Genomic DNA, 26,707 nt, shown 5'->3' with positions numbered 1-26,707 from the left:
AGCTGAGCTTTAACTTTAGAATTTGACCCTCCAATGAGCAGTCAGGGTTTATGGTCGACAATATCGACTGATTTGATCTTCTGGCAGTCCAAGGAACCCTCAAGAGTCTCCGCCAGCACCACAATTCAAACGCGTCAATTCTTCGGCGGTCAGCCTTCTTCACAGTCCAACTCTCGCATCCATACATCACAACTGGAAAGACCATAGCACGAGTTATATGGATCTTGGTTGGCTTTGTGGCTGTGCTGTGGCAACAGGCTAATTATTAGGCTTGCAAGGGGGAAAGTACCATGAAAAAAATGTGCAATGTTCTCACAAAATGTATGTAGCACCGTTACTTCACTAACTGCAATTTTATTTGGTACTGTCACTTCTGAATCTACTCCAATCGTTTCAGCAATTAGCCACGTTCAAAGCAAACAAAAATGGGAATTGACTGCCTAGACATTGAATCTGGCCTGTGTGGGACGGCTTTGAATCAGTTGAACTTCAAATAGATTAAATCATTAGTTTATCATCATCCATTATTGCACCAATGCTCGAGAAATGTGCACCGGGGAAGTACAAAGCATTTCTATCCTCGTAACTGCCGGTGCCAAGAACTTCAGAGCAAGTACCCTGTGTCGACCCGTGAACCATGTATTTGCTGCTGTAAATTAAACGTGTATCAGCAGTGAAAATGGCACACGCACACCTTTATTTTATTCACAGATGAAATTTCCACCACAAAACCAAAGGGTACACACGATGAAAAGCTCGCATCCAAATGCAGGAAGGGTACATAATGAAGGGTAGCAATTTGGGCTAGTTGGTCTATGTAGTCGGTACTGCCTTCCTCCTGTGTATTGTGTTGTGTGCGCCTCGTTAGAATATCGCAATGAAGGGTACATATTCCCAGGATGAACAATGAAGGTACTGTGGACTAAAAATGCAGGCTGCTGGTCTTTTAAGCAAGCATGTTACGTAGCTGTCCATTGACTGTACTTGGCACTTGCGGTAACTCATACTTCAAGCACAGTAAACAGCCCCTGCTCGCCTGACATTTGATAGACGCAAAGCTCAAGGTGATCACGACCAGGTTAGCCATGTTATCAGCTTGTGATAATAGGCTACTCTGATCCAAGTATACTGTGCTCCTTGGCAGCTCTCATCAAAAAAGGTGCTTTTCCTAGCTGAGATCACTGCAGTGACTAGCCAGCATTTGAAAGAGGAGGAAGGGACACTTTGACCCGCATTCCATGAGCCTTTTACTATTGCAACAGAGAAATTGTTTTTTCTCACATGTGGTGCACATACACTGTGTTGCATCCATTCCATACACACCGCTACAACAACTTCCAGCTAAGAAATGGCAATCAGTGTCAGGCAGAATGCACGTGGTGGAAGCGATCAATCAATCAAAATAGATTTTGTTTACCAGAAATCCTGTATGGTCACCTATTTGGGCTTAAACCTGCACACAAAGCTTTTGGGCCAGGGCAACCATCCAGGTGATCATACTGACACTGTTATCCCTCTCTGGTGCCATTTTTTGCTGCTATCAAAGAAAACATTTTTGTACTGGAATGCTTCCTTCAGATCTGGCAAAATATAATTTGTTAATTTTCCAGCACACACACTAGGGGTTAATTTTTTACAGGGATGAAGCAAAATTTTTTTCACGGTGTCATGTTTGATGGACACAACAGTCAATTAAATATCCGGTGGATCCAGAAATAATGTCTCTCACAAGCGCTTGGCAAATAGTTTCGAAACTCATGCAGGCGACATGCAGCGGCCGCTATAGCAAATAAAGTAGAAGGGGCGGTTCCGCTAACTGTTGGCACTCCCGTCATTTGAAAGCCTTGGCGCCAAATTCAATTGTTAACCTTTCCTTTTTTTTTTTTTTCATTTCTTTTCTGTGTGTGTGTGTGTGGCAAGCGTACTGCAACCAACATCTTCTGATCAAATTTTAAATGAGCTATCGTATGTTCGAATCTATGATCAAGAAAAAATAAAAAGGCTTTGTCACAGCCCTTTTAACTTTATCTGTCAATAAACGGCGCCTGCTTGCGTGTCACCGGCTGCTAGCAATGACAAGGTGGTTATGGCACAAGGAGCGCGGCAGTGTGTTGCCTGTAGTTCTGCGCAAAATACCTCTCGCATTCTCTCCCTCTTTCTAGATCTTGTTTACAATAAACAAGATCATAGAAATGATCTTGATCTTGTTCATAATAGATAAACAAGATCACTTCTTTTTATTATAGATTTCAATGCCAAATTTCTTCACTCACAGCTCCTCAAGATAGCTACGACAACCTTCACCATCATCTTTGGTATTAGCCAGGGATAATGGATGATCGTGGACTGCTATTAAAGTCAACTGTTTGATGACTGTGGTGGTGTGTATTGTCAAGAGAAGGAATTGAAAGAGCTTAGTGAAATGGGGAAATGAGGGAGGGGCGAACAGGCACAGAACTGGGCAGCATGAAACATGGGGCAGCGGTGATTACGGTGGCCGCAGCTGCGCACGAGACTGCGTGTATTAATGCATCGAAGGCTTTGCTGCAGTCCTTGATGTTGCATGCATTGTTGAAGTGTTACCTCTCAAGTAATAGACATTTCTGTTGCTTCAGTATGTCTGCACGCCAAATCCACATTTTTCCCCACATCTTGGCGCCTCAGCAGAGCTTGAAGCGTGTGAGGTTTGCACAAACTGTGATCTCATTATGATCGTAATACATTTTTTTTTTAAATTTTTTATAAGGTCCTGAACTGCCTTACCACATTCGATACGTGTAAGTGAGGTATTTACGCTTGTCGTTTTGAACACACCGAAACCAGAAGTAGTTGCCCTAATTTACAACTGCCAATATGACAGCTGGATGAGTTCAACTAGATGGATTCTCATTTCAAACAGAACAGTTCCACTTCATATTTTTACTGAGATCTACTCAAATGGAGCCAACAGAAGCACAATAAATAATCCCTTTACCCAGGGGCAGTCGTTCAGCTGGTCTAGCTCGTGTCATCGCTCTGTTCCACTGAATTTCTCCTTATACAAAGATGAATATGAACGCACACAGGCCATGGGGGGCATCATGCCAGACAGCTAAACTCCCCAGAGTGAGTTCTTAATGTACTGCATCAGCTGGTGTGCCACGTCTGACTGGCCACTCCGCACGGTCATGTGGATGGCGACATTGGTGTGGATCCGACGCACACGCACGTCAGTGCACAGGATCAGTGGAGTGCCCTCTGGTTTTGGATCTGCACCTGCAAGGCCCTCAGCTGCCAGCAGGTCGTCCTGCAATCATCGGCAACCGGCATAATCAGCACCATGAGGTCAGGCAGAGGTGGAGGCACTGTCAAATTTCAATATCTTGAAATTGAGATGCATTACATTTTGCTGTAAACTGGGAAAATAAATTGCTGCAGGACATGAAGATGGGGACTTGCACATAAAAAAAAAAGGTACAGTATCAGGAGTTCTACAGAGCACTTTCAAAATTTTCAAATGATGTGCTGGCTGAAATAGAAAGAAAGGTCTTTTCACAGATACACACATACAGTGGATGTCAACTATTTCGAATTTGTGTTAGATAGCTAATTATACGCACATTACTAATAAACTCTTTGATTAACACACTCTGGCAGTTAGGGTCGATGGCGAGCTCGTAGCCATGAAGAAAAGCTCACCACATCACCCTTTAAAACAAAGAAGTTGCTCTCCACAGCCCTGCAATATGAGTAAATCCAGGGCTTATTTCCATACAAAAACTAAGTTGGGCTCACAAAGCAAGCAGGATATTCAGCCCAAGCATGTCCTATGGCGACAAATCACAATGTCTGCAGCACAAAATTTTTCACTGCCATCACTACTTCCATTGTTGCGTGTACTTTTGGCCCACTCTTTCATACAAGACAAAGAATGTGGCTGTCAATTATGTGGCCATCAACTTTCAGAGTAACAAAGAAAGCATCGTAGGGCGTTGTGTTTTCAATGAACTTCTTGCGTGCCTTATGTCTATTGTTTTGTTTTTGTATGGGAATAAAGAGCAGATGTTCTCATGCTATAGAGAACATTTCAAAAAGACATGGTATTGTGCTGCTCGTGGCTACAAACTTGCCACTGAACTTAACCACCAAAATGTGCAAAATAAATAAGTTAATAACATTTTGTTGATTGGATCGTTAAGTAGTGACATAACATTAAACATAAGTGACATCCCCCGTGGCTGAGAATCCCTCTTAGAGCGTTAGCTCTACTGCGTTCATTTGCGATTTTTACATCATTCCTGGACCTAGCACCTTATGCGTTCCACAATGGCAGCATGAACTCATGTGGTGCATGTTGTTTCATCTCGTGCTGTGCACCAAACATAGTCGTCTTCGCCAACTTCCAGCTGCAAGACATTCTTGCACTGTGCAATGAACATGCAGTCTGCATGAAGTTCCATCTGCTCCATTCCTTCATTTATTCTGGGTAAATAAGCCATACATACACACCATCTCTACTAAAGACTGCAGCGGTGAATTTTTTTTTTTTTTTTTTTTTAATTGGTTCACAGGAAGGAAAGGCGCAGTAACTGTCACACTTGCTCTGTGGACACCCGAACCGCGCCGTAAGGGAATGGAGGGAGGTGGGAATGAAAGTGGAAAGAGAGAAAGAGGAGCCGTAGTGGAGGGCTACGGAGTAATTTCGACCACCTGGGGATCTTTAACGTGCGCTGACATCGCACAGCACACGGACGCCACTTCGTTTCGCCTCCATCGAAACGCAGCCGCCGAGGCCGGGATTCGATCCCGGGAACTCCGGCACAGTAGTCGGGCGTCTTACCACTGCACCACCCCGGCGGGGCGTGAATTTAGACTGCAGATGTGAGAAACAGGCTGATGAAACCAATGAGCAACAAGAAGCCCGACAAGCCCAATGCCAAGAAGCTTATGAAGTGTGGAAGTGAGCCAAGATCAAAGCTGCAGCCGACGGCTAAGGCTTGCGGAACTTTGTTCAAGAATAGTTCTACAAGTTTTCTGGCAATGAAGCAAAGGCCACAGAGTTGAAAGATGCTTTCTCCCTTTAGGTTTACATAGCAAATATTGCCTCAGTGCAGTGCTTAGTTTCCTCTTGTGAAAATAGTGTAGTGGTAACATTCTTCATTTCATTATTTCACACATTTTTAACAAATACCATGCATGTTCAACATTAGACAGTCATGGAAAAAGCAGTTTATTTACGATGAATAGCTTCATTATGTTTAGTTCCAAGGACTTTTTATAGATGGCACCACCTGCTCCAGCGATTAAATGATAAACTGTGCAGTGAGCAGCAGGTGAGGTAGCCGTCCTATGGCCGAATTATTGTCAGAGTAACAGCGCTGTATAGGCTTTGCCGCTGTACCGTTGCTTTGATTCCCAAAAGAAACTGTAACCAAGTATAGGCTAGGATGTTTTGCAAAATAGAATCAAATGGATGTTCCCATATATCAGCCATGACAAGAACAAGATGGCTGTCCACCTACTTTGAAAAATTATAATGTGAAAGTGCGCAGTTCTTGGCCCTTCCACAGTATGCTAAATACTGAATACCCACAGGACTCGTCCTAGATGTCTAGTCTAGATGTCGTCCTAGATGAAATAACACATGTGGGAAAACACACTTGGAAAATTTCACAGAGGGCTCCTGAAGTAGGGCAGACCCGAGGTGTCACTAGGGCAAGTCAGCACATAAAAATCTCACCTATTGCATACTAAACTGCAACCCATATGCCTCCGATCTCTGTCACCAGCACGAGGCGAGAGTGACTATATCGACTGACATACAAACCCAGCTGCATGCCTCTTTTCGATGCCGACTGGCATGTTGCTGGACGTTTCATTTTTGTTTCACAAGCTGTCTTGCCGTTCAAACGCCAGTGTATGTTACCCTTGCTTATGTACGTGCTGCTCTCCCAGCACTCTGAAAACTGCACCTTCAACACCAGCTTTCATCGTTTGTGTGACGGAGCTTCCTCACAAAACTTGACTGGACTTTCTGATTTTCGGCATTATCTTCGTTTATGGGGCCGGCGGCATAACTCGACCTTTGGATAACTGTGGCATTCCTTCTGCGTCCCTTAAAATTGAAATGAATAAGGCTTTACTATTACTCATGTTATATTTAGTTACCAGTCGCGTGTTGTTCATGAATTTCATTTTAATTTACTATACATTTGGCAAGGACACATTACCTACTGCATACTGCTATGCTATCTAATCAAGCAGTGTACTAAACTCCTGAACAACATTCTGCAGCTATGCAGCCAAAGCTACAGAACTGAAATGCATTAGCACACTGTGCAGCAGAAAATAGTTACTTCAGAAATTCTGCAGACTGCGCTCTGGAGTGTTATATCATTACAAAAATAATCACATTATAATCACATCGATATTGTGCTACAATAAAAGCTAGTGAAGCGTTAATTCAGCGCATTCTAAAATTGGTACAATACACCATGCAAATGCAATGGCTGCACCATCTGTCAGGAATCCCGTGAAGCGTACGTTGGCTGCTCGCGCAGTCTACCTGCTAGTGTCCGCATACTTTAGTAATGCGCTTGTTTCAACAATGTATGTAGCATGAGATATTCATTAAATGCAACTTTATGTTCGGCCTTCAGTGGTGTGAAGGAATACATTTCTGCATCACTGGTAGCTCGAAAATTATTACTTCAAGTAAAGGCAGAACTCAAACCAAAACCATACCCGAGGCCAGATATGCAAGGACTACTTGATGTACTAGTAACACCGTGACGAAAGCTCTGCCCCTGCAGCTTTCGATGCATAGCTACAAAAAGTGTGCATGACATTGTTTTGTTTCAAGTACAGTTTGGCTTGATTTTCTACAGAGGCCATACACTGTTCCGAAAAAAGTAGAGGATAAAATTTGTCTGCTTTTCATTTCTTTTGAAATGTTTTTTCTCATACTGAATGGATAAAGGGTGTAATTACTCATTGACATCCACCCAAGCGCAGCCATACAGTTACAACAGAAAGCTATACAACTTTATCAGGAACTTCTGTAAACATTGCTTTTGTAGCCATGTGGCTGCGCTGAGGTGGATGCTAAATGAATAATTACTCCCTTATTGCAAACCTACTCCACATGGGGGTTCCCCTGAACCATGGACGAACAGTGGCCTGTCACATGCAGCTACATTGTTCATCCACTGCACATTTTGGAGCTGCACAATAACAACACGCAAGCACTCTATCACGTGGCTATTTTCATATTTTGTTAGTTTTCTCTGGAACACGGAAAGAAAGACCACATGAGATATATTGACAGGGAAACAATTCATTCAGAGGTTCTTGAAGATGCTTTCAGTTCAGTTCAGTCGTGCCCAACCCGGTCTCTCACTATCTTCCTAACATTACATAACTTCATCTGCAGTGCCTTGAGGATGCCATCTAACCATCGCGTTCGCTGCCTACCCCTTCTCCGGTGACCCTCAATCTTTCCCAACTTCAAATCTTTCTCCAGCGGCTCCTCTCTTCTCATCAGATGACCAAAGTAGCTGAGCTTTAACTTTAGAATTTGACCCTCCAATGAGCAGTCAAGGTTTATGGTCGACAATATCGACTGATTAGATCTTCTGGCAGTCCAGGGAACTCTCAAGAGTCTCCGCCAGCACCACAATTCAAACGCGTCAATTCTTCGGCGGTCAGCCTTCTTCACAGTCCAACTCTCGCATCCATACATCACAACTGGAAAGACCATAGCACGAGTTATACGGATCTTGGTTGGCAGTGTAATGTTTGGTTTGGTTTGGTTTGTGGGGTTTAACGTCCCAAAGCGACTCAGGCTATGAGAGACGCCGTAGTGGAGGACTCCGGAAATTTCGACCACCTGGGGTTCTTTAACGTGCACTGACATCGCACAGCACACGGGCATCTTGCTTTTCGCCTCCATCGAAAAGTAATTGCAGTGTAATGTATCTGCTTTTTACTAGGCGGTCAAGACTAGCCATGGCTCTCTTTCCCAGAAGCAGGCGTCTCCTAATTTCATGGCTGCAGTCTCCTTCCGGGGTAATCTTGGAGCCCAAGAAGAGAAAATCCGTCACAGCTTCCACTTCTTGTCCTTATGCTCCAGGACTTGACAGGGCAAGACAGCATGACCTTTGTCTTTTTAATGTTCAGTATAAGCCCAAACTTCTCACTCTCTTCTTGTATGCGCATCAGAAGCCTCTTGAGTTCCACTTCATTTTCTGCCATTAAAGTGGTACATGTATCATCCGCCTATCTAAGGTTGTTGATACGTTTCCCAGCAACTTTCACTCCAGCTGAAGACTCGTCCAGACGGGCCTTCCTCATGATGCACTCAGCATATAGGTTAAATAGGCAGGGCGACAGTATGCAGCCCTGTCTCACTCCTTTCTCAATTGGAAACCAATCAGTAAGACCATGCCCAGTTCTGACTGTGGCCTCTTGCCCTTCATACAGGTCACTGAGGAGACAGATGAGGTGAATTGGAACTCCCATCTCTTGGAGAGCTTGCCACAATCTGCTGTGATCTACGCAGCCAAACGCTTTCGCATAATCAATAAAGCAGAAGTAGATGGGTTTCTGGAACTCTCGTTTTTTCCATGATCCAGCGAAGGTTGGCAATATGGTCTCTAGTTCCTCTGCCCTTGCGAAACCCAGCTTGCACATCCGGAAGCTCCCGATCCACATACTGCTGCAGCCTACCTTGGAGGATTTTCCACATCACCTTGCTAGCATGCGAAATAAGCGCAATCGTGCGGTAGTTGGAACAATCTTTGGCACTGCCTTTCTTTGGAATGGGGATGTAAACTGACCTCCTCCAATCCTGTGGCCACTGCAGGGTTGTCCAAATTTGCTGACATAATGTATACAGAACGTTAACAGCGTCATGGTTGAGGTTTTGAAGCAACTCAGCTGGAATGCCATTAATTCCGCTAGCTTTGTTCTTAGCAAGGCTGGCTAAGGCTCATTCAACTTCACTCTTCAGGATGCCCAGCTCGAGATCAGTAATCACAACTATCTTATGTTGGGTTTGCACATCCGAGTCCTTCTTGTACAGTTCTTCTGTGTATTCCTGCCACCTCTTCTTTATCTCTGAGGCTTCAGTGAGGTCCCTGCCTCACTGAGCAATGCTTTACAACTTGATATATAACACTTGTGCTGTTGCAGCCAATACCTAAAGAGTTCAGTAATTAAAAATAATTGTTAAGTTAAGATGGAAATAACAACAGCCTGAGAAACTCTACGCTGGCGCCAACATAAGCATCTGGTTCTATTCATGTCCAATGTGCCATATGTTTTTAAAATCCTAGCTCAGGTTACAAAGTGCAACATGTATATTCGCATTGAAAAATTTAATGTGTACTCGCATACCCCTAAAATTAAAGCATTTAAGCCCAAGCACTTAGGCACAAGCATATTTCTTGGTGTCGGTGCATTAGAACACAGTGCAATTCTTGGAGAAGGTAATGTCTACTGAAGCCAGTGCCTCCTTCTTAGCTGACCATAAAATTCCAAAGTGCACGATAACGAGAAGAGGCAGTGTATCAATCACAAGCAGAGATGTGCTTGCCATCTCGGCATTCCTTTAAGCAGGCGGTTAGCTGGAGGTACAAGACGGAGAGGCAGCTGCTCTGCTCCAGATTATTTTCTATCATGCCAAGGACACTAGTGCTCTCCTCTCCACCAGGGGCACCAATGTCAAGGATTAGGCTGCTCCTGATACCTGACACCCTGTGACCTTGACAAGCAACTATGTCAACACAGTAGAAAAATAAAGAAAGAAGCTGTCACATGGTGTCTGAAGAAAGAAAAGTTTTCAAACGAAGTGCCTCACTTACACTGCTTTCTTCAGGGGCACCATTGCCACCCTGGCGTGGCATCTTGCTTGGAGGTCCGTCTGCCTCTTCCTCATCTATCTGCTTCCTCTTCAAGCTGCCCCCTTCCTGGCTGTCATCCCTCTGGCCCTTCGTGTCTGCATCCATGACTTCAGCCTTAACCTGCGGTGCCTCCTGATCAGCTGGTGCTTGCTCACTCGATGAAGAACCAGCATCTGCACCCAACTGCGACACATGGTTCGAGGAATCGGTGGCTGATGGAGGGTTCTCAACTGGGAGGGATGGCTGCTCGCTTGCAGACACTGCCTCTCGCCCCTCCTGGGATGGCGCGACTGGTTCGGTTTCTGACGAAGGTGCTGGCAGCGTGCACTCTGCTGCCGACTCCCCTTCCTCCTCAGAGGGTTTACTCAAAGATTCTGCCACTTCCTGCGCTGGTGACTGTTGCTCTGTCGTCTCTGGTGCTGCTGCAGCCTCCTCACTGGCTTTGGAAGGAACGGTAGTCTCCATGGCGTCCTCTGGAGTGCTTGTATCGCCTGTGTTAGCCACCTCTGAAGAGGTTTCGGCTGCACTTCCTGCATTCAAAGTATCCAAGAGGACAGAAAGCGATTACGTCAGTGCAGATAAGGATTAGGCAGCAGTTTGTAACAGCGGTCTGTGCCACATATCTTGTAGTCAAAAGTGGGCTCATTTTAGTAGAGGTTAATAGGCTATGGCTTTTAGTACTAAGCTAAGAGAGTGGCAAAATGCTTATTAGTCGCACATTCACCACAGCAGAGAGAAAGATTACACATATTACACCTAAATAGGCACAGATACCATATCAAGATGCATAGCAAATCAACATGGTATCTTCAATCATAGCATTGCAGCTATCTGACAGCTACGATCAAAGGAAAGCTGAAGGGGACTTGGAGGAAATTGTGGTGGATGCACTTTGAAAAGCTTCTGTGCGATTGATAGTTGGTACTATATCTGATTTTTACTAGCTATCCATGTATCTGCTGATGGGCAGTGAAGGGCAAAGCTTAAAAATCTGAAAGGTTAGGTAAAATCACAACTTTCACCTTTTGGACACTGCACAGAATAATCACGAAGCTCACAGTTTTGGTAGGAGGGCATGCTATCTCAGGTGCTTAATCCCCTCTGTATTGTGTTTGTATTCTATTACAGCTTCAAAAAGTGAGCTGCAGAAATGAAAAGAAGTCTAAGCACTTCCTTTAGCAGCCACCAAAAGTAGCAAAACAACCACTTCCGGGAGAGGACCACTGTGAAGAATCCCTAGACACTGGCACCTACCTTTCTGTGTGTCCTGTGCTTGAGGCTCATTGGCTGCAGGCTCAGCCTTGACGGTCTGCGGCTCTTCATCAGACTTTGCCACCTTGGCTTTCCCGGCGTCTTCTTCTTCCATGCGACGCTTGCGCTGTATCTCTCGGCGTCTGCGCCGCAGGTGCGTCCATGTGTTCTCCTTGGCCTTCACCAGCAGGTGGCACATGTTTGGGCCCTCGTTGATGATCTCAAAGGGAACCTGCAAGGACAGTCATTAGGCAGCAGTCACCCCAGAAATGGTTGCCGCATTTACTGCATCTGACACTAAGGCGTCAGTACCCTATATTATAAATGATACCGCGTGTGGTCAGGGCAATCACGCAATGAAACCGCTTCACTGATTTTGCCACCATGAAACCCCTTAGCTGTCCCTCATGTATGCTAGGTGGCAAGTGACATTTCTGCACCCTTTTATCTGCGTCTTTCATGCAATATTTTCATTTACAGTTGACGCATGGCTATGATAATTACGACAGGGCCAGGTTCTAGCCTTCACCACCAGTACTGCTGCCCCCCTAGTGCAAGCATATCAGTGGCACCACATTTCATGAGTTTGGCTTTGGAAACTCGGTGCGCACTGTGATGCCCAGATAATTTCCACCATCTCGTAGTAGACTATCACCATAAGAAAGCACATATTCACGAACCTGCTGCACCAGGCTTGAAAACATTGCCTCCACCTGACCACTGGCAAAACCTATGATATCCCGTAGTATCCAATTCCTCAGTGTAGCGTTAGCGAATACTGACTGGCATACTGCATTATCACAGCCACCCAGGGCATGCATACTTCTTAATTTCATCTCATGACATGATCCTCTGCAGCTACCTCTTATGTCTCCCATCCCCTGGAATTCAGTCCACTATTCTAAGGGACCATCGGCTATCTGCTTACAAGCAGTGCAAGCCCTGCTGATGTCTTTTTCTCAATCTCAGCTACCACATCATTTCCTCAGTCTTGTTCCCTAGTCCATTATTTGGTTTTTTTTCCTGTCTCCTCATGGTATACCCCTAACTATCTATTCATTTCCTTTCCGCAGCTCACTGCACAGGCCTCACTTCAATTTCAAGCCTTCCTAGCAATATACTGCATACATATGCATCTGCACCAAACCTATTTGTTTCCGTAGCTGTATTTGTGGAAAGGCATTTTTTTTTTTATTTTGGATTACCTGTTCTGATGTAACAATTACCTGATGCAGTTCACAGCCAATTTTTGCGAGTATCTTAGTCGCTTCGCATCCAAAAGTGTGTCATTTGCACACCTTCAACGAAAATCAGGAACATTCTGACTTGGCTTCACAACATCACATGACAGCAGTGTTTCACAACAGCAGCCCACCTACAAGATGGCAGTGCACGTCAAGCACTGCCAGGAGAAATGTGGGGAGCGTAGGTTTACCTCTATGAAGCTGAGGGCATTGAGCAGCTCTCGCCAGACATACTGCACACGCGGCACCACCGGTATCTGTGACGGTGGCAGTTCGACCAGGATCTTGGTTGGTGGCTTCAGTGCTCGCACCTTGCAGAATGGAGCCTGCATGCCGATTTTCCCAAACCCAGGTGGCTCGTAAGCACCAATGTGCACTTTCAGACAACTGGCTGGTAGCCAGCCCATGTCCTCAATGAAAGCATATTTCATCAAAAGAATACACCACTAATGTGAGCTAAATGTATTCCAAGCATAACAGTATATCAAGGACCAAGTGAAGCAGGCTTGTACTCAGAGATTGTTGTTTTCTGATGACAAAGGGGATTTGTTAAATTCGCCAGATTTCTTACAAGCTAGAAAAAAAAATGAAAAAGGAATACCAGGTGCTGGCCCACCCACTGCTTAAACAAACAACTATGACGGTGTTCAGACAGATCTTTAAATACAGGCCTCCCAGGTTTTTAAACGGTGGTTGTGGAGTCCTTTTTGTTACCAATGCCACAAGTCTGGATCGAGAAGTTAGAAAAAAATTGCTCCGAAATGGGGGAACACATATAATATGCATGACAATGCAAACAGCACAGATGCTAGCCAGAGAAACCTATGCCATAGGCACACATAGTGAGACGTGGTCCCACAGACAGCCATACACAGTGTTAGTTATAGCTCATCTCCTGACTAATAGCTGGTGCATGTTGCGACTACTGGTTCTGTGCTAGATCTCATGCAAATCTGAACACGACCAGCTTCAAACTTGCGCGACAGTCTGGGGGCCCACTGTCTTTGCCCCAGAAACCGCTACCTCACTGAGTGTAACGGCAATATACTGCTGCAAAAACGCATAAAAAGCATTTTTCATTTTATATCCAACTTTCTCAAAATAAATTCATATTGTGCTACTGAACAAACATCAACATAGCCCGAGAGAACCAGAAAAATCACCTTTAACTCTGAAGGAAAACTATGTTCAACTGTTTTTAGTGCCCCTTTCAAGTTCTCTAGCACAGCAGAGACAAAGCCCACTGACTCATCGAACTGGTGCATTGGAACTGCAGTACATGTGCAATCAAATCCACCACCACATGATTTAAGGCACGACTGATGACACTCTGCTGATTCCATGCTTGGTATAAACTACGCACAACTGAACGGCGCCAAATGCACCACGACAACGAGAGTGACGCTCAGGCACATGTCTCTGCTCATCAGGTATGCTGTATCCCACTAACGCTGCAGCCCAAGTGCTCCCTATGCAGCCCTGAAGAGAACAGCTGAATGTTCACAATATTGACTGTACTGTGCAAGGGGCTTACAGCCTGATGAAACAAAAAAAATGAAGCTGTATGCTCGGCAAAGTATCCATGACTTACGGTGTTAGGCACATGACCTGGAATGCATACAAATGAAGTAATGAAGAGCAGCAGTTCTGTTTCATTCCCCCGATTTACTAAGCCACCCTTTAAACCAATGCGTCAGGTCACACAGGCTAACTATTAACCAATGTCACATACTCCCAAACAGCATAAGAAGTGGGCTGTGGCGAGCGACAGTTAACCTTACCTAGATCGCAGCAGCAAAGAGGGTTAAGGTATTACCCTCACAACAACATAGTAAAAAAAACAAAGAAAACAAGGCTAGTAGTAACTCTGCTTAATAACAACCCGGAATGGAAGCCAAAGGAACAATAATGAACAGAAGAATAAAAGGGCTCTAAGTGGGGTTCATGCAAAAAAGCACTCTACCAGCCACTGACCATGCTCTTCAACAACCAGCTGCCGATCTTGAGTCCTCAACATCTAGAGCTGTTAACACCGAAAAGTTTAGTTTTCCATGCTCAACATCTGTGCTCTGAACATACTGTGCTGTAGTGTGCTCATACTGCAAGCAGCAAACAAGGGGCGTAGCTCCGAAATTTCCCATTTCACAAAGCAGCCCAACTTTGCAACAACTGAGCAGCAGTGCAAAATTTAAGAAGCACAGACATGGATAAGAGCGAGTCTACACACCTTCAGCAGGTTGACATCACGGAAAGTCCAAGCGACAGCATATCGAGTTGTCTTCCCTTGGTGAAACTCTGCAACTCGGCAGGACTTGACCTGTGGAGCGAGGGTTCAACAGGAAATGAGACGATGGCACAAACCAACTGTAGAGTCAGCATTCCAACAGTGCAGCTGAGAATCAAGAGACTGAATTAAGTTTGCAAAACTCGGGAGAATGAACAAAAAGGTTCACACATAAATATGCTCCTGTCTTTGTCTTTCTAGCACACAGAGAAAAAGCATATGCAGCCTTTTTTCCTTCACAAAGCGAAACCAGCTTATCAGGCCCTGGCTCTCACCTTAGGGTGTTGTTACAAAGGAAGTGAAGAAGGGAAGCAAACGCGTGCGCGTCTTCTCCCGGCTTCTGTCTAGTGCCGAGAAGCCGCTGGAGCTTTACGCTGGGAGGATCGCTGTCAAAGTACCTGAATGCTAAAGTTTTAAATTCAGCAAATATTGTTAGATGCCTCATCCCTCATCTCTTCAGGCAAAACTGTGTGCTGCTCTGGACATTCAAAACTAACCATCCTCGGTTGTTGTCCTTCAGTTAAACCAACCCCCTTACCTACATCACTACCTACTCAGATTACCTACTTCCTCTAACATACCGAAAAATTCCGCGATTTATGCCCCTTCATGGTCGCCAGTGAATTTATCTACCATTGATAGTGGCAATATCACTTGCAATGACACAACTACGACCACCTTTGAAAACAGCGCTGATGGACTGAAAGAGACAGAGGCTGCAAAGAGCGCCACGGGACCACCCAAGCAGTGCGCTATCATGAACCCTAACACTGCCCGTGAAATGAACCCTAAGTCACACCTACATACGGCCTTGGGATTAAACTGATTGACTCACCTTTCCGTGCAGAGCAGAGAGGACCTCCTTGACGCTGCTGTTCTTGCCCAGCATACACGTGTACAGGCTGCAAATACGCAACAGAATCAGAAAAATTTGCACCCAAAAAAACTCTTTAAAAAACCCCAAAAGGGAGTAAATGAGCCTCAGCCACAGTGTAGAACACACACCTTCACCGACGACAAGAAGCATTCAGTGCAGCGAAAAAGTAAAGCCACAAAGTGTGCAGTGGCACCACTGGATGACCGAGAAATGATGCCACAATGAGTCACAATGGTTCTGCCTGAACCCTCACAAGTCAAGGCAGCAAGCAGGCAGAATATGTGCATCTCCTTGCAATGGCGAGTTGGGACATATAGGATAACAGTCACCATGGCAACGCATTTCATTGCTCCTTGTTTGTTACTGAAGACTCTTTGTAGCCAATGGATGGCAGCGTACTAACCTCCCATTCCTAGCCTGAAAGAAAGGCCCTGGGAACTAATCTGGCTACATGCGGCTGCACTCCCCGTGCATGGTCCTCATTTAAAGAACAAAAACATGCTACGCCATGCTCTAGCACTTGAGGCAAGTCCCCTTGTCCAAACGTTAGCTTGCGAACTGAGGTTTCCCCCAACTCTTGTTCAGTTTTCTTTCATGCTGGGTTAGAAAGAATGGAAAGCAAAAATCAGAAGAAAAAAAAACCGACAAAATTAGGAGCCGCTGTTGGTTATAGTAAGAAAAAATACAGCAAAAGAATAAAAACTAGATCAGTGCCATGTTAAGATGGGACAGCATGAGATGGTTTTATGCTCTGTTTTGACCTGACTTCATGCATAGTGCAATAGATACTCCCGTTTGAGATTATTCTCTCCTTGGAAGGCTATTTTATTGATCATTTTCATGTAAAATATAACCAGATAGGAAATGCACCTAGCACGCTTCCATACCTTCTTCAGGGGCACCTCTGTTAAGACGAACTTCTCATAAGACAAACAAGTTCTCTGGCCCCTTCAAGTTCTTCTTATATGGAGTGTACTGTACTACTGTACCTGAAACATTTTGGATAACATTTGGATTGGTATGCCCTTTCGCATCAGGAAACACAGCACGCTGTCCCAAAGCTCACCCGACTTTGTCACGCAGCACTAGGCTGTCCCGCAGGAGAACGTCCTTGAAGAAGCCCACCTCCCCGGAGTTTGCCCACACCTGTACACAAAACAGCACCATGCTCAAGCATGAGATGCAGACAGTAGCTTCACGTTTGCGAACAATTTTTCTCATAGAAACAATCCAGCAGTTATGAAAGCTGCAAAAAGGCCCTCACCACCACATTAGAGTAGTGTCAATAGTTGAAGTGACTCAGTGGCTTCAATTTTCAGCTGGTAATCCCAAGGTTGTGGGATCAAATTCCATCTTGCTGGTTGGCCCGTGTACTGTGCAATGTCACTCACAGCCCATGTGCTATTTCAGGGCATTAAACACCATGTACCTACTACATCAGAGCAGGAAAATGTCATGTTGGCCTTGAAGCAACCAAACATCAAACTGTGGGCATCCAACTATTTTTTTTTTTTTGGTGCAATGCAAAGCAAGCTGTCTAAACACTCGATTCCACATCAGTTTTGATAGGTGTGCTGTAGGAGATTTTTACTGATAATTCAGCCAATGCACACGCTCATTCTTATGCGTCCTCGTGCTAGAAACCATAACCGGCAAGCACAATAGCGAGCGTACACAAGAAAAAGTGATGTACTGAAAGTTAATATATATCCCACATGACAAGCAGTAATAATACAATTTCAGTAATGAGTACTGTACATTTCAGTTTCTACACCCAAAACTCCAATGACAGTGATGTATGCCGTGCCGACGAATGTTTCCGTGGATCGTGGTCACTGCTTCATCTAAGAAATTCAACACGCTGTGGCACCATCTACTGATAAAAGCTAAAACCATACCCTTGGCAACGCTAAGGAAATGTTGCTTTTTATTGAAGAGTGCATTCAAAAGGTTGTTAACCATAACCAAACACGATGAGCACTCTCGAAAGAAAGACACCATGCAATGCACTTAAGGAGATTAGTGATACGTTACCGAGACGTGGTAACATAGTGGGGAACATCAATAATGGCAGGGTTTCCTTTCAAAATGGCAATTCAGTTCCTTTTATGTGATCAGTTCAGTTCAGTCGCTCAGTCGTATTCGACTCTTCGTGACACTATGAACCATGTCACGCCACGCTTTCCGGTCTCTATCTTCGTAACATCACATAACCTCATCTGCAGTGCCTCAAGGATGCCATCTAACCATCGCATTCGCTGCCTACCCCTTCTCCGGCGACCCTCAACCTTTCCCAACATCAAATCTTTCTCCAGCGACTCCTCTCTTCTCATCAGATGACCAAAGTAGCAAAGTAGCTGAGCTTTAACTTTAGGATTTGACCCTCCAATGAGCAGTCAGGGTTTATGGTCGACAATATCGACTGATCTGATCTTCTGGCAGTCCAAGGAACTCTCAAGAGTCTTCGCCAGCACCACAATTCAAACGCGTCAATTCTTCGGTGGTCAACCTTTTTCACAGTCCAAATCTCGCATCCATACATCACAACTGGAAAGACCATAGCACGAGTTATACGGATCTTTGTTGGCAGACTAATGTCTCTGCTCTTTACTAGGCGGTCAAGGCTAACCATTGCTCTCTTTCCCAGAAGCAGGCGTCTCCTAATTTCATGGCTGCAGTCTCCTTCCGAGGTAATCTTGGAGCCCAAGAACAGAAAATCTGTCACAGCTTCCACTTCTTGTCCATTGATGCTCCAGGACTTGATATGGCACGACGCCATGATCTTTGTCTTTTTAAAGTTCAGTTTAAGCCCAAACTTCTCACTCTCTTCTTGTACGCGCATCAGAAGTCTCTTGCGTTCCACTTCACTTTCTGCCATTAAAGTGGTATCATCCGCATATCTAAGGTTGTTGATACGTTTTCCAGCAATCTTCACTCCAGCTGAAGACTCGTCCAGACCGGCCTTCCTGATGATGCACTCTGCATATAGGTTAAATAGGCAGGGCGACAGTATTCAGCCTTGCCTCACTCCTTTCTCGATCGGAAACCAATCAGTAAGACCATGCCCAGTTCTGACTGTGGCTTCTTGCCCTTCATACAGGTTCCTGAGGAGACAGATGAGGTGAATTGGAACTCTCATCTCTTGGAGAGCTTGCCACAATCTGCTGTGATCTACGCAGTCAAACGCTTTCGCATAATCAATAAAGCAGAAGTAGATGGGTTTCTGGAACTCTCTTGCTTTTTCCATGATCCAGCGAAGGTAATTTGGTCTCTAGTTCCTCTGCCCTTGCGAAACCCAGCTTGCACGTCCGGAAGTTCTCGATCCACATACTGCTGCAGCCTACCTTGGAGGATTTTCAAAATCACCTTGCTAGCATGCGAAATAAGCGCGATCGTGCGGTAGTTGGAACAATCTTTGGCACTGCCTTTCTTTGGAATGGGGATGTAAACTGACCTCCTCCAATCCTGTGGCCACTGCAGGGTTGTCCAAATCTTCTGACATAATGTATGCAGAATGTTAACAGCGTCATGGTTGAGGTTTTGAAGCAACTCAGCTGGAATGCCATCAATTCCTTCTAGCTTTGTTCTTAGCAAGGCTGGCTAAGGCCCATTCAACTTCACTCCTTCACTCTTCAGGATGCCCGGCTCGAGATCAGTAATCACAACCGTCTTATGTTGGGTTTGCACATTCGGGTCCTTCTTGTACAGTTCTTCTGTGTATTCCTGCCACCTCTTCTTTATCTCTGAGGCTTCAGTGAGGTCCTTGCCTCGTTTGTCCTTTATCACGCCCAGCTTAGCACAGAAGCTTCCTTTGATATCTTTGATTGTCTTATACAGAGCTCTTGTGTTGCTTAATTGGCTGTTGTCCTCAACTGCTTGGCACTGTATGTTCAGGAAGGCATTCTTATCTCTCCTTGCTATTTTCTGAAAATCTGTATTGAGAACCTTGTATTTTCTCTTTCCCCCATAACTTTTGCCATCCTCCTTTCCTCAGCTATTTGCAAAGCCTCTTCAGATAACCAGTTTGCTTTCTTGCATTTCTTTTGCTTTGAAACTACCTTAGTAGCAACTTCTTGTATTATATCACGAACATCAGTCCACATCACTTCGGGCTCTCTGTCTTCTAGATCTAATTCTTGAAATTGATTCCTCACTTCCACAGCATATTCTAATGGAATTTGATCCAGATCATACCTGAAAGGCCTTCTTTCCTCAAAGGCGTTTTCCTCAATCGAAGCTTGAGGAAAACGCCTCAATGCCTTGTTTAATGAATATTGGAGTGCTCAATCTGTACAATGTGAGGCGAGATCTTTTCATTTTCGCCACAATTCCATGACAAAGATTGGTCAGTACTTGGTCACTTTAAACACTAATAGAATATGTCAGCACCTGCTACTGAGCAAACCTAATAAAGCACCTAAAATTATTTCTCTGCTTTGAACTGAGCCATGTTTTGAGAGCCATAGTTCTTTCTTCTTCCACTTTGAACTGAATAACTACAGTCGACGAGCGATTTATCGGTCTCTCTAGGTACCACAAAATCGTCTGAAAATTCGGGCAGTCCAAAAACATCAAATTTTGAACAGAACATCACTTCACATAAATTTACCATTGCCACTATGGTGAAGGAAGGGGTCATTAGCTCAGGCCGATGCTTGGCGGTGCCGCCGCGAAATGTTTACACAGAAAACGGGCAGGAACTGTCGTTTGATGCCTCTACTGCCATCGGCAGATCATGGGTGTCCAGACACGTTAGCGAACCTGACACTGACTTTGCTGAACCGCTGCATTCTGAGGATGCTTCATTGCACAGTCCTCATTTGCCATGCAATGAAGCATCCTCGAAATGTTGCAGGGCCATATATATGTTCAGCGTCGCACTGCATTAAGGTCCCCATATTTCTAGCTTAATATTTGCACAATCTCATTTTCAACCTCCTTGAAGCCTGGATTAATGATGTTCCACAATACATGTTAAACGGAGGCTTGGCTTTGGCAGTGGTGCCGCGGCGAACGCGAATAAGTCAGAAAAATCGAGCAATTTTTGCAACTCATATACATTAGTTGTATGGAGCATGTCGAGTGCCGCGAAAAAGTCTGTATAATAAAGCATGTCAGAAAAGTCAGGTGTCCCAATTTTCGGTCGTCGGCTGTATCAATGCAACCTAACTTGATGCGAACCAATTTTACGTTTATCCTGAGAGCCAGCTGGTATGGTAACACAAACAAGATTCATCATCTTTGCTTACAATTTTTGTCATTATGAACTTGGCTTCTTCCCTTGAACGACCTTCGCACTCAGATGGTGCCATGGCTAAAACCATTAAGCGAAACTTTGAAAAAAATGAAAAATCAAGAAAAGAGACAGCAAAGCCCCGAAAATTTATCCGAAATCAATGGACATGTACTAATACTGACACGGTTAGGGAAATGAGGGTCTTGTTTATGACACAGATATGAAGGAAGAAAACAGACACCAAAACCAAGAAAAGCTGTGGTGCTGATCAGTTGGAAATAGCATTCCTACAACAGCTTTGGCCACATGTGGGAAGAAACCAGGCACCTTTACTTTAATGCAGAACCATTACCACCCACATTCTTTGATTTTATCAGGGTGGCTCACAAGCCTTCTTCGTGGGTAGGCTATCAATCATCTGCACCTTTATATTCTGTGGCACTGCTGGTGAGTGCAAAGTAAAGACGCAAAGGAAGGCACGAGCACCTATCACACCACCAGCAGCCACTTGTGTAGTGTCCTGGAAACTTGCCACACGCTGTCGAAACAGGCACTGCTGCGGCTGTTCGATGCATACAGTAATTCACTGCATGTGTTCAGTATATTAAACCTGCACATACAGAGCCTGCTTTGAAGAAAAATAAAGAAAGCATGCACAGAGATGAGATTTCTGCTTCCTGCCAGTTTTGTCCCAACCGGCTGAACACACTCATGGCCCTAGTCTGTGTCGGTTCTCCTGGCTTACCTTCTCAGACTCAGTACCCCCCATGTCCGAGGGTGGAGAAGCTCGTCCCTGCTCCTTGGCCTTGGTCCTGGCATCAGCCTCCTCAGCCGAGGTGAAGAAGGGCGGGTTGCAGACGCACAGATCAAACTTCCCAGCCTCCTCCATCTCCACTGCCTCAACCAGCGATTCCACCTGTAGCACTGCATGGCATGGAAAAGAAATCGCGGTTGATGGCCGTGCCACACAATCAATCATCCTTTTCACATTTGTCCCCGTTCTTCTGTGTTGGTTAAGCACATTGAAGTTTCCATAAAAGTCACGGAAAGAGAGAGAGACAACTTAGTTTATTTTCCTCCCTATCTTTCTTGCCTTCGCTGCTAACAAATTATCATTTTTATTTATTTACCCACAGCGCCAAGTGGTATTACAGTATCATTAACTTGGGAAATCAAATTCCAAAAGAGAAGGCTGTACATGCAAATATGTTTTTGTCTGGCAACACAGCTAATGTGCTTGGTTAACACATCCAGTTGTGGCACACATACTCTCTGTGCTTTGCAGTCAGATTTGTCAGTAAAATACTGATACAGCGTGACCATAAATTCCAAAAAGCAAGCTGTCAACAAACTATATGCACCCAATCATGGGAAAATATTTTGCACTTACAACTGCTCCCCATTAACGGAAGCCCAAACAGCTATGAGAGAGAGAGTGAGACTGCCTGACTAACCAATAACACTGGCAGAATGTTAAGCTCCTAATCTCATGCAACACTACTCATGTCTTCCTGCTAACAGGCACTATGGTGAAACCTCAAAAAATCAGATCAAAAATGAACTGAAAATCTGTTCGATTTGTCTGCAGTTTTGATTAGAAAGAGCCTTTTATGATCTCCTGCATAATTGTGAATTAAATGCAAATTGAAATAAAGGAAGTTTGCTGATTAAATACACTGCACTGCATCACCTCAAAAGGCCTGCATCAGATTGCTGACATCGGGCTCACGTGCCCACCTTTGATGTGCTTCTGCAGCTCGTTGCGGTCCACATTCTTTGTGGCATGAGCGAAGGCAGTGGGGTCAGTCTCTGTGGCTGTAAAGTCCCAGCCGCACTGCCTATGGCCCAGCAGGGCCAGCACACAGGATGCTCCGGTCCCTGGTGACAAAAGGAGAAAGAGGAGACAAAGTCAAATTCACACACGTACACGCCTCAGGGTTTTTTGGGGTTTTTGGTTTTTTTTTTTACGCTCACACAGCCACAAAGTAAAGGGACACTGAGCAAAAAAAAATTGAAGCTGCCCTGTGTCGATCGTAATGACAAAGAGATTGCTTTCACTGATAACAGAGCCATACTAAGCTAAGAAAGGTAAAAACAAAATTAAATGCACACATTGCTGCCAATGGCAGTTCTCCCAAGCAATGCCGTGGTGGTATGAACACTCATTTTGTATGCAGCATCATTTACTGCTATGACGATCAGAGAGTCCCTGTCAGCCTTGAATTGACAGGTTCTAATCGAGTGATGGAGGAAAAATATTTCTTCCATCGACAAATGGTGATGAATTTTGCATGGCAAAAATGCAGCTTGGACCGAAAAGTGTCAGTACACACGCTATTTTTCCTACCAAACCTACAGTTGAAGGACGATTTTCCCAATGAGCAGCAGGCCAGGAAAAGCTTGTGCCCACTGTATCACCATTGGGTACCTGTTGGCACTGGTTATTAAACCCCGATAAGGTGGAAGCTTGGGCATGTACACAGACAGGATATTGACTTCCAGCACTGTGTCTGTGTACTCATCTCAACCTTGTCTTTTGTGCTGTAAAGATAATGATTAAATCCTACGTCCCAAACGTGAGGATGATATGAGTACACAGACAAGGCGCGGCAAGTCGGGACCCTGTCTGTGCACACGTCTTTTGCACTATAGCAATAACGACATATCAACATGCCCAAGCTTCCACCTTGTCGGGGTTTAATACCTAGTGCTAACAGGTACCCAATGCTGTTCATTTTCAAATCCAATTCTACAACAAATGCACCTCTGCTGCATATACGCCCCATGCATTGCCTATAGGGGCGCCACTGAAAGCCGTCTAGTGTTTGTTTTCAAAAGTTTTTCCGGGATAAGAGTTGTGGTGGCTCATGTGTTGCTGCGAGGATTGGCGATGTTTGCGGCGGAGATATTTTTTTATTGCGAAAGTGATACTACTCCCATTTTCAGCCCTTCGCATAGCCACAGTCGGTAGGCATGTTTCACCTTTAATGACCCAGATGGCTGTGACATCATACCAGCTGCGAGAGATGGGCTACCAAGTCGAGTCGTCGGCGGTCTGTAGGCACGACGCGCCGTGGATGAGATGATGACGCCACTATGACATCATACCAGCTGCGAGAGATGGGCTACCAAGTCCAGTCGTCAGGTGGCAGTGGTCGGTAGACACAGCGCACTGCAGCTGGAGCAGCGCTGCTACCGAGTGGAAGTGCTGCTGTCACCTCTTCTCTCGCAGTTGAGAGGAGGAGGAAAACGATGGGTATATAAATGCTCGCGCTTGCTCAGTTAAGGCACTCGGTATGCATCCTGATAAACAGAAAGAAAAGTCACGCCGTCTCGATGAAGCCAGGAAATGACAGCAGGCTACAGAGACAGATGAAGAATGGGAACAGCGTCTCGATCAACGGCCCGCTCAAGATACAGCTAGACGAGCGTGTCGCGCTTCTCTTGAATCATCCTCAGCCGGTGACGACTCCGAATGGAATGTAATGGATGCTTTGAACAGTGAAGACTCTTTGTCGACGTGCTCAGGAAACAGAAGAAGAACGGCAACGAAACTATGGCGTAGCCATGCTATTATTGTTTTCAAGACCTACTGGGTTTAACTAAAGCTAAGCCCCAGCCAATTTTTTTTTTTTCAGCTCTTGCCGATTTTTTCTATGGCGGCCTGGAGCATAAAGTTAAGGTTGGCCTTTGTGTAGAGGCGAAAACACTGATGATGCTGCAGCCATCTGGGAGAAACAGTGCGTACACGCGCCAGGTTCCTCCAATAAACAAGCGCTAAATGACCAGCTGCATTTTTGAGCCCCGCTTTTCTTAGGGTGGGCTGCATCGACTGATTAATTACTTTAACAGAATAATTGTTTTTTTTTTTTTCTTTTTCATCTACCATGCCTTTGCTTTGCTAGCTCTTTTCATATGTGCTCATGGCGACGCACCTTGACCCAATATATGAGACACTCTGCACCACCCGCGGCTACACCATGCCAGCACCACTCTCTTATAGGCATATCACTTCATCAGCCGAATTCCCCAGACTTTATGAAATGTTGCTCACAGTCCCATATTGCAGTAAATTCGTTGTCGTCGTTCGCCATGAATGAAAAATCTCAATGGAAAATTCAGGAGCAGTTTGAAATGTTCAGATTAATGCTAAATTTGTAAAGAAGTTCTGTAACTGAAGGAAGAAAATTCAGCGGAAAGAAAAACTGAGTCAACTTTGAGCGGAGGTCTAAGTCGAACACAGGACTTCCATGTTGCGAGACAGACGCACGCTGATAGGTCGCGAACGCTCGCTGGTTCAAAGCTGAATAATTTGCGATGGGAACGGGATCCGAGAACGCAACTGCGTTATGATATTAATAGGTGATGCCAAAATTAGCGCCCCGATGGTTAAAGCATCCCTCACGGGAGCCAGGTCTGCATGAGCGCCATGCATAATTCTATGAAAATTCTTTTTTTTAATCCCTCTGTGATGTGACATTTTTTTGCCTCTTATGCTGCTGTTGTCAGGCCTGTCCGGTATAGTGGTGCAGTAGTTTGTTCTAGGAATTTTCTTCCAGCATTTCTCTTACCTAGCCTTTTCGGGATTAATGTACCCTGGTGTATTGACAGACGTCTTTTGCATCAGTCTAGGTTCTCTAGCATTTTTCTTTTTCTTTTGTTTTGTCTAGGCTTTCCTAGACCTTGGCCTTCTAGGAAAGCCTAGCCTGGCTTCTAGGTTTTGTCTTTCTCTTCCTGTCTCCCTTGTGTTTGGTTTATCAGCATTTTCTCTTATTTTTTTTTCTGTTTCATTCTTCTCCTCCTTATTATAGTTTTCTTTCTCTTTGTGGATTTTTGTGAACCTACTCAATGCCGTAGGAGACTGCCAAGCTCTATTTCCCACCCAATTTTATTTTTATTTGTTGTGGACTATCCTTTTTACTGTTTTACTCCAGCCCCTCTTTTTTCCTATGTTTTTATGTTCTGTAAGTCTGTCTCTCCCATCGCACTTTATCATTTTGTTGTATATCCGTTAAGGTTGTTGCTGACTACAGGTGGGATTAGCCTTGCGGGTTCCTTGTCGTTTTTGCACATTCGTTGTTTTGCTGCTGTTCTTTGCTTTTCCGCTTCTGTTTCCTGATTTTGTCTTGTTTGCAGGTCTGGATGCTACCTTTTGGAGGTCTTTTTTTTTTTTTTTCTTTTTCAGGCCAGCGTAGACCAGTTTGCGACACTGACCTCACTTTCTTTTTTTTTTATTTCTCTGTTTATAAAAGTTTTTTTTTTATCATGAGCATTTGATTCCTTTCATTTATTTATTTTTGGCTTCAAGGAAGTGGGTGAAACGGACAAATCGAGCACTTACAATCTTCGTTTCGTAAAACTTATGCGCTTAGGTAAAAGGACAAAATATTTAGAGATGCTGCTTTTATCGAGCACTATTAATATATATCTTTACTTTGCCCTCAGGACCTATTAATGGCTTCAAAAATTAAGTGCCATAAAGGTATGCAGCCCTGCACTAAGTAAATAAACTATTAAAGGTTTACTCTGTAACCTACGTATATTAGTTTTCCTGTACTTAAATGGTAATAACAGTAATCTTCAGAAAATTCACGACAATGCGCCAATATTATTTCAAATGCTTTCATGTCAAAATATAAGCCAGTAATGACAAGCGATTTGTTAACATGAAGTGAACTTGAACAGTATGCTCTGTCGTATTGCTTGCCGAGCTGGGACGACTGACTCCAGCCCATTTTTTTTAAAGCTTTCGAACATCTACCCAAGCAAAAACAATTGTTGGAGACGCCCCGTAGTTTGTGCCATAGTGCATTGGCAGCAGATGCTGTTGATGCAACGATGCAAGCGCCGTGAGAAAACGAATTCATGACACGAGGACTGCATAGAAACACGAGGCTAGCAGACGACGCGGCCGGCTCCGCTCCAGGATTTACT

At 44.6% G+C, this 26,707-nt stretch overlaps 1 protein-coding gene across 2 annotated transcripts in view; it reads right to left on the bottom strand.

Annotated features, from left to right (window-relative positions):
• Nucleotides 1–1,869: 1,869 nt before the first annotated feature.
• Nucleotides 1,870–26,707, bottom strand: part of LOC146194471 (RNA N(6)-adenosine-methyltransferase mettl16) — a 28,331-nt gene continuing 3,493 nt past the window's right edge. The window contains exons 2-11 of one of the 2 annotated variants that reach the window (XM_084597420.1): nucleotides 22,511–22,651; nucleotides 21,519–21,697; nucleotides 16,604–16,683; nucleotides 15,496–15,562; nucleotides 14,604–14,693; nucleotides 12,568–12,702; nucleotides 11,218–11,364; nucleotides 11,136–11,175; nucleotides 9,843–10,411; nucleotides 1,870–3,286 (exon numbers count right to left, since the gene is read on the bottom strand). In XM_084597420.1, the coding sequence (XP_084453546.1) occupies nucleotides 3,092–3,286; nucleotides 9,843–10,411; nucleotides 11,136–11,175; nucleotides 11,218–11,364; nucleotides 12,568–12,702; nucleotides 14,604–14,693; nucleotides 15,496–15,562; nucleotides 16,604–16,683; nucleotides 21,519–21,697; nucleotides 22,511–22,651 (1,643 nt within the window). In that variant the 3' untranslated portion in view covers nucleotides 1,870–3,091. Of the gene's footprint in view, nucleotides 3,287–9,842; nucleotides 10,412–11,135; nucleotides 11,365–12,567; nucleotides 12,703–14,603; nucleotides 14,694–15,495; nucleotides 15,563–16,603; nucleotides 16,684–21,518; nucleotides 21,698–22,510; nucleotides 22,652–26,707 lie in introns of both variants that reach the window. The other variant, XM_084597419.1, reaches the window with a different exon arrangement.

The sequence above is a fragment of the Amblyomma maculatum genome, chromosome 3, assembly GCF_055883805.1.
Source record: "Amblyomma maculatum isolate TAMU_Amacu chromosome 3, ASM5588380v1, whole genome shotgun sequence".
Taxonomy (NCBI): Eukaryota; Metazoa; Arthropoda; class Arachnida; order Ixodida; family Ixodidae; genus Amblyomma; species Amblyomma maculatum.
Note: the sequence above shows the minus strand (reverse complement) of the source record. Positions and strands in the feature narration are given on the sequence as shown.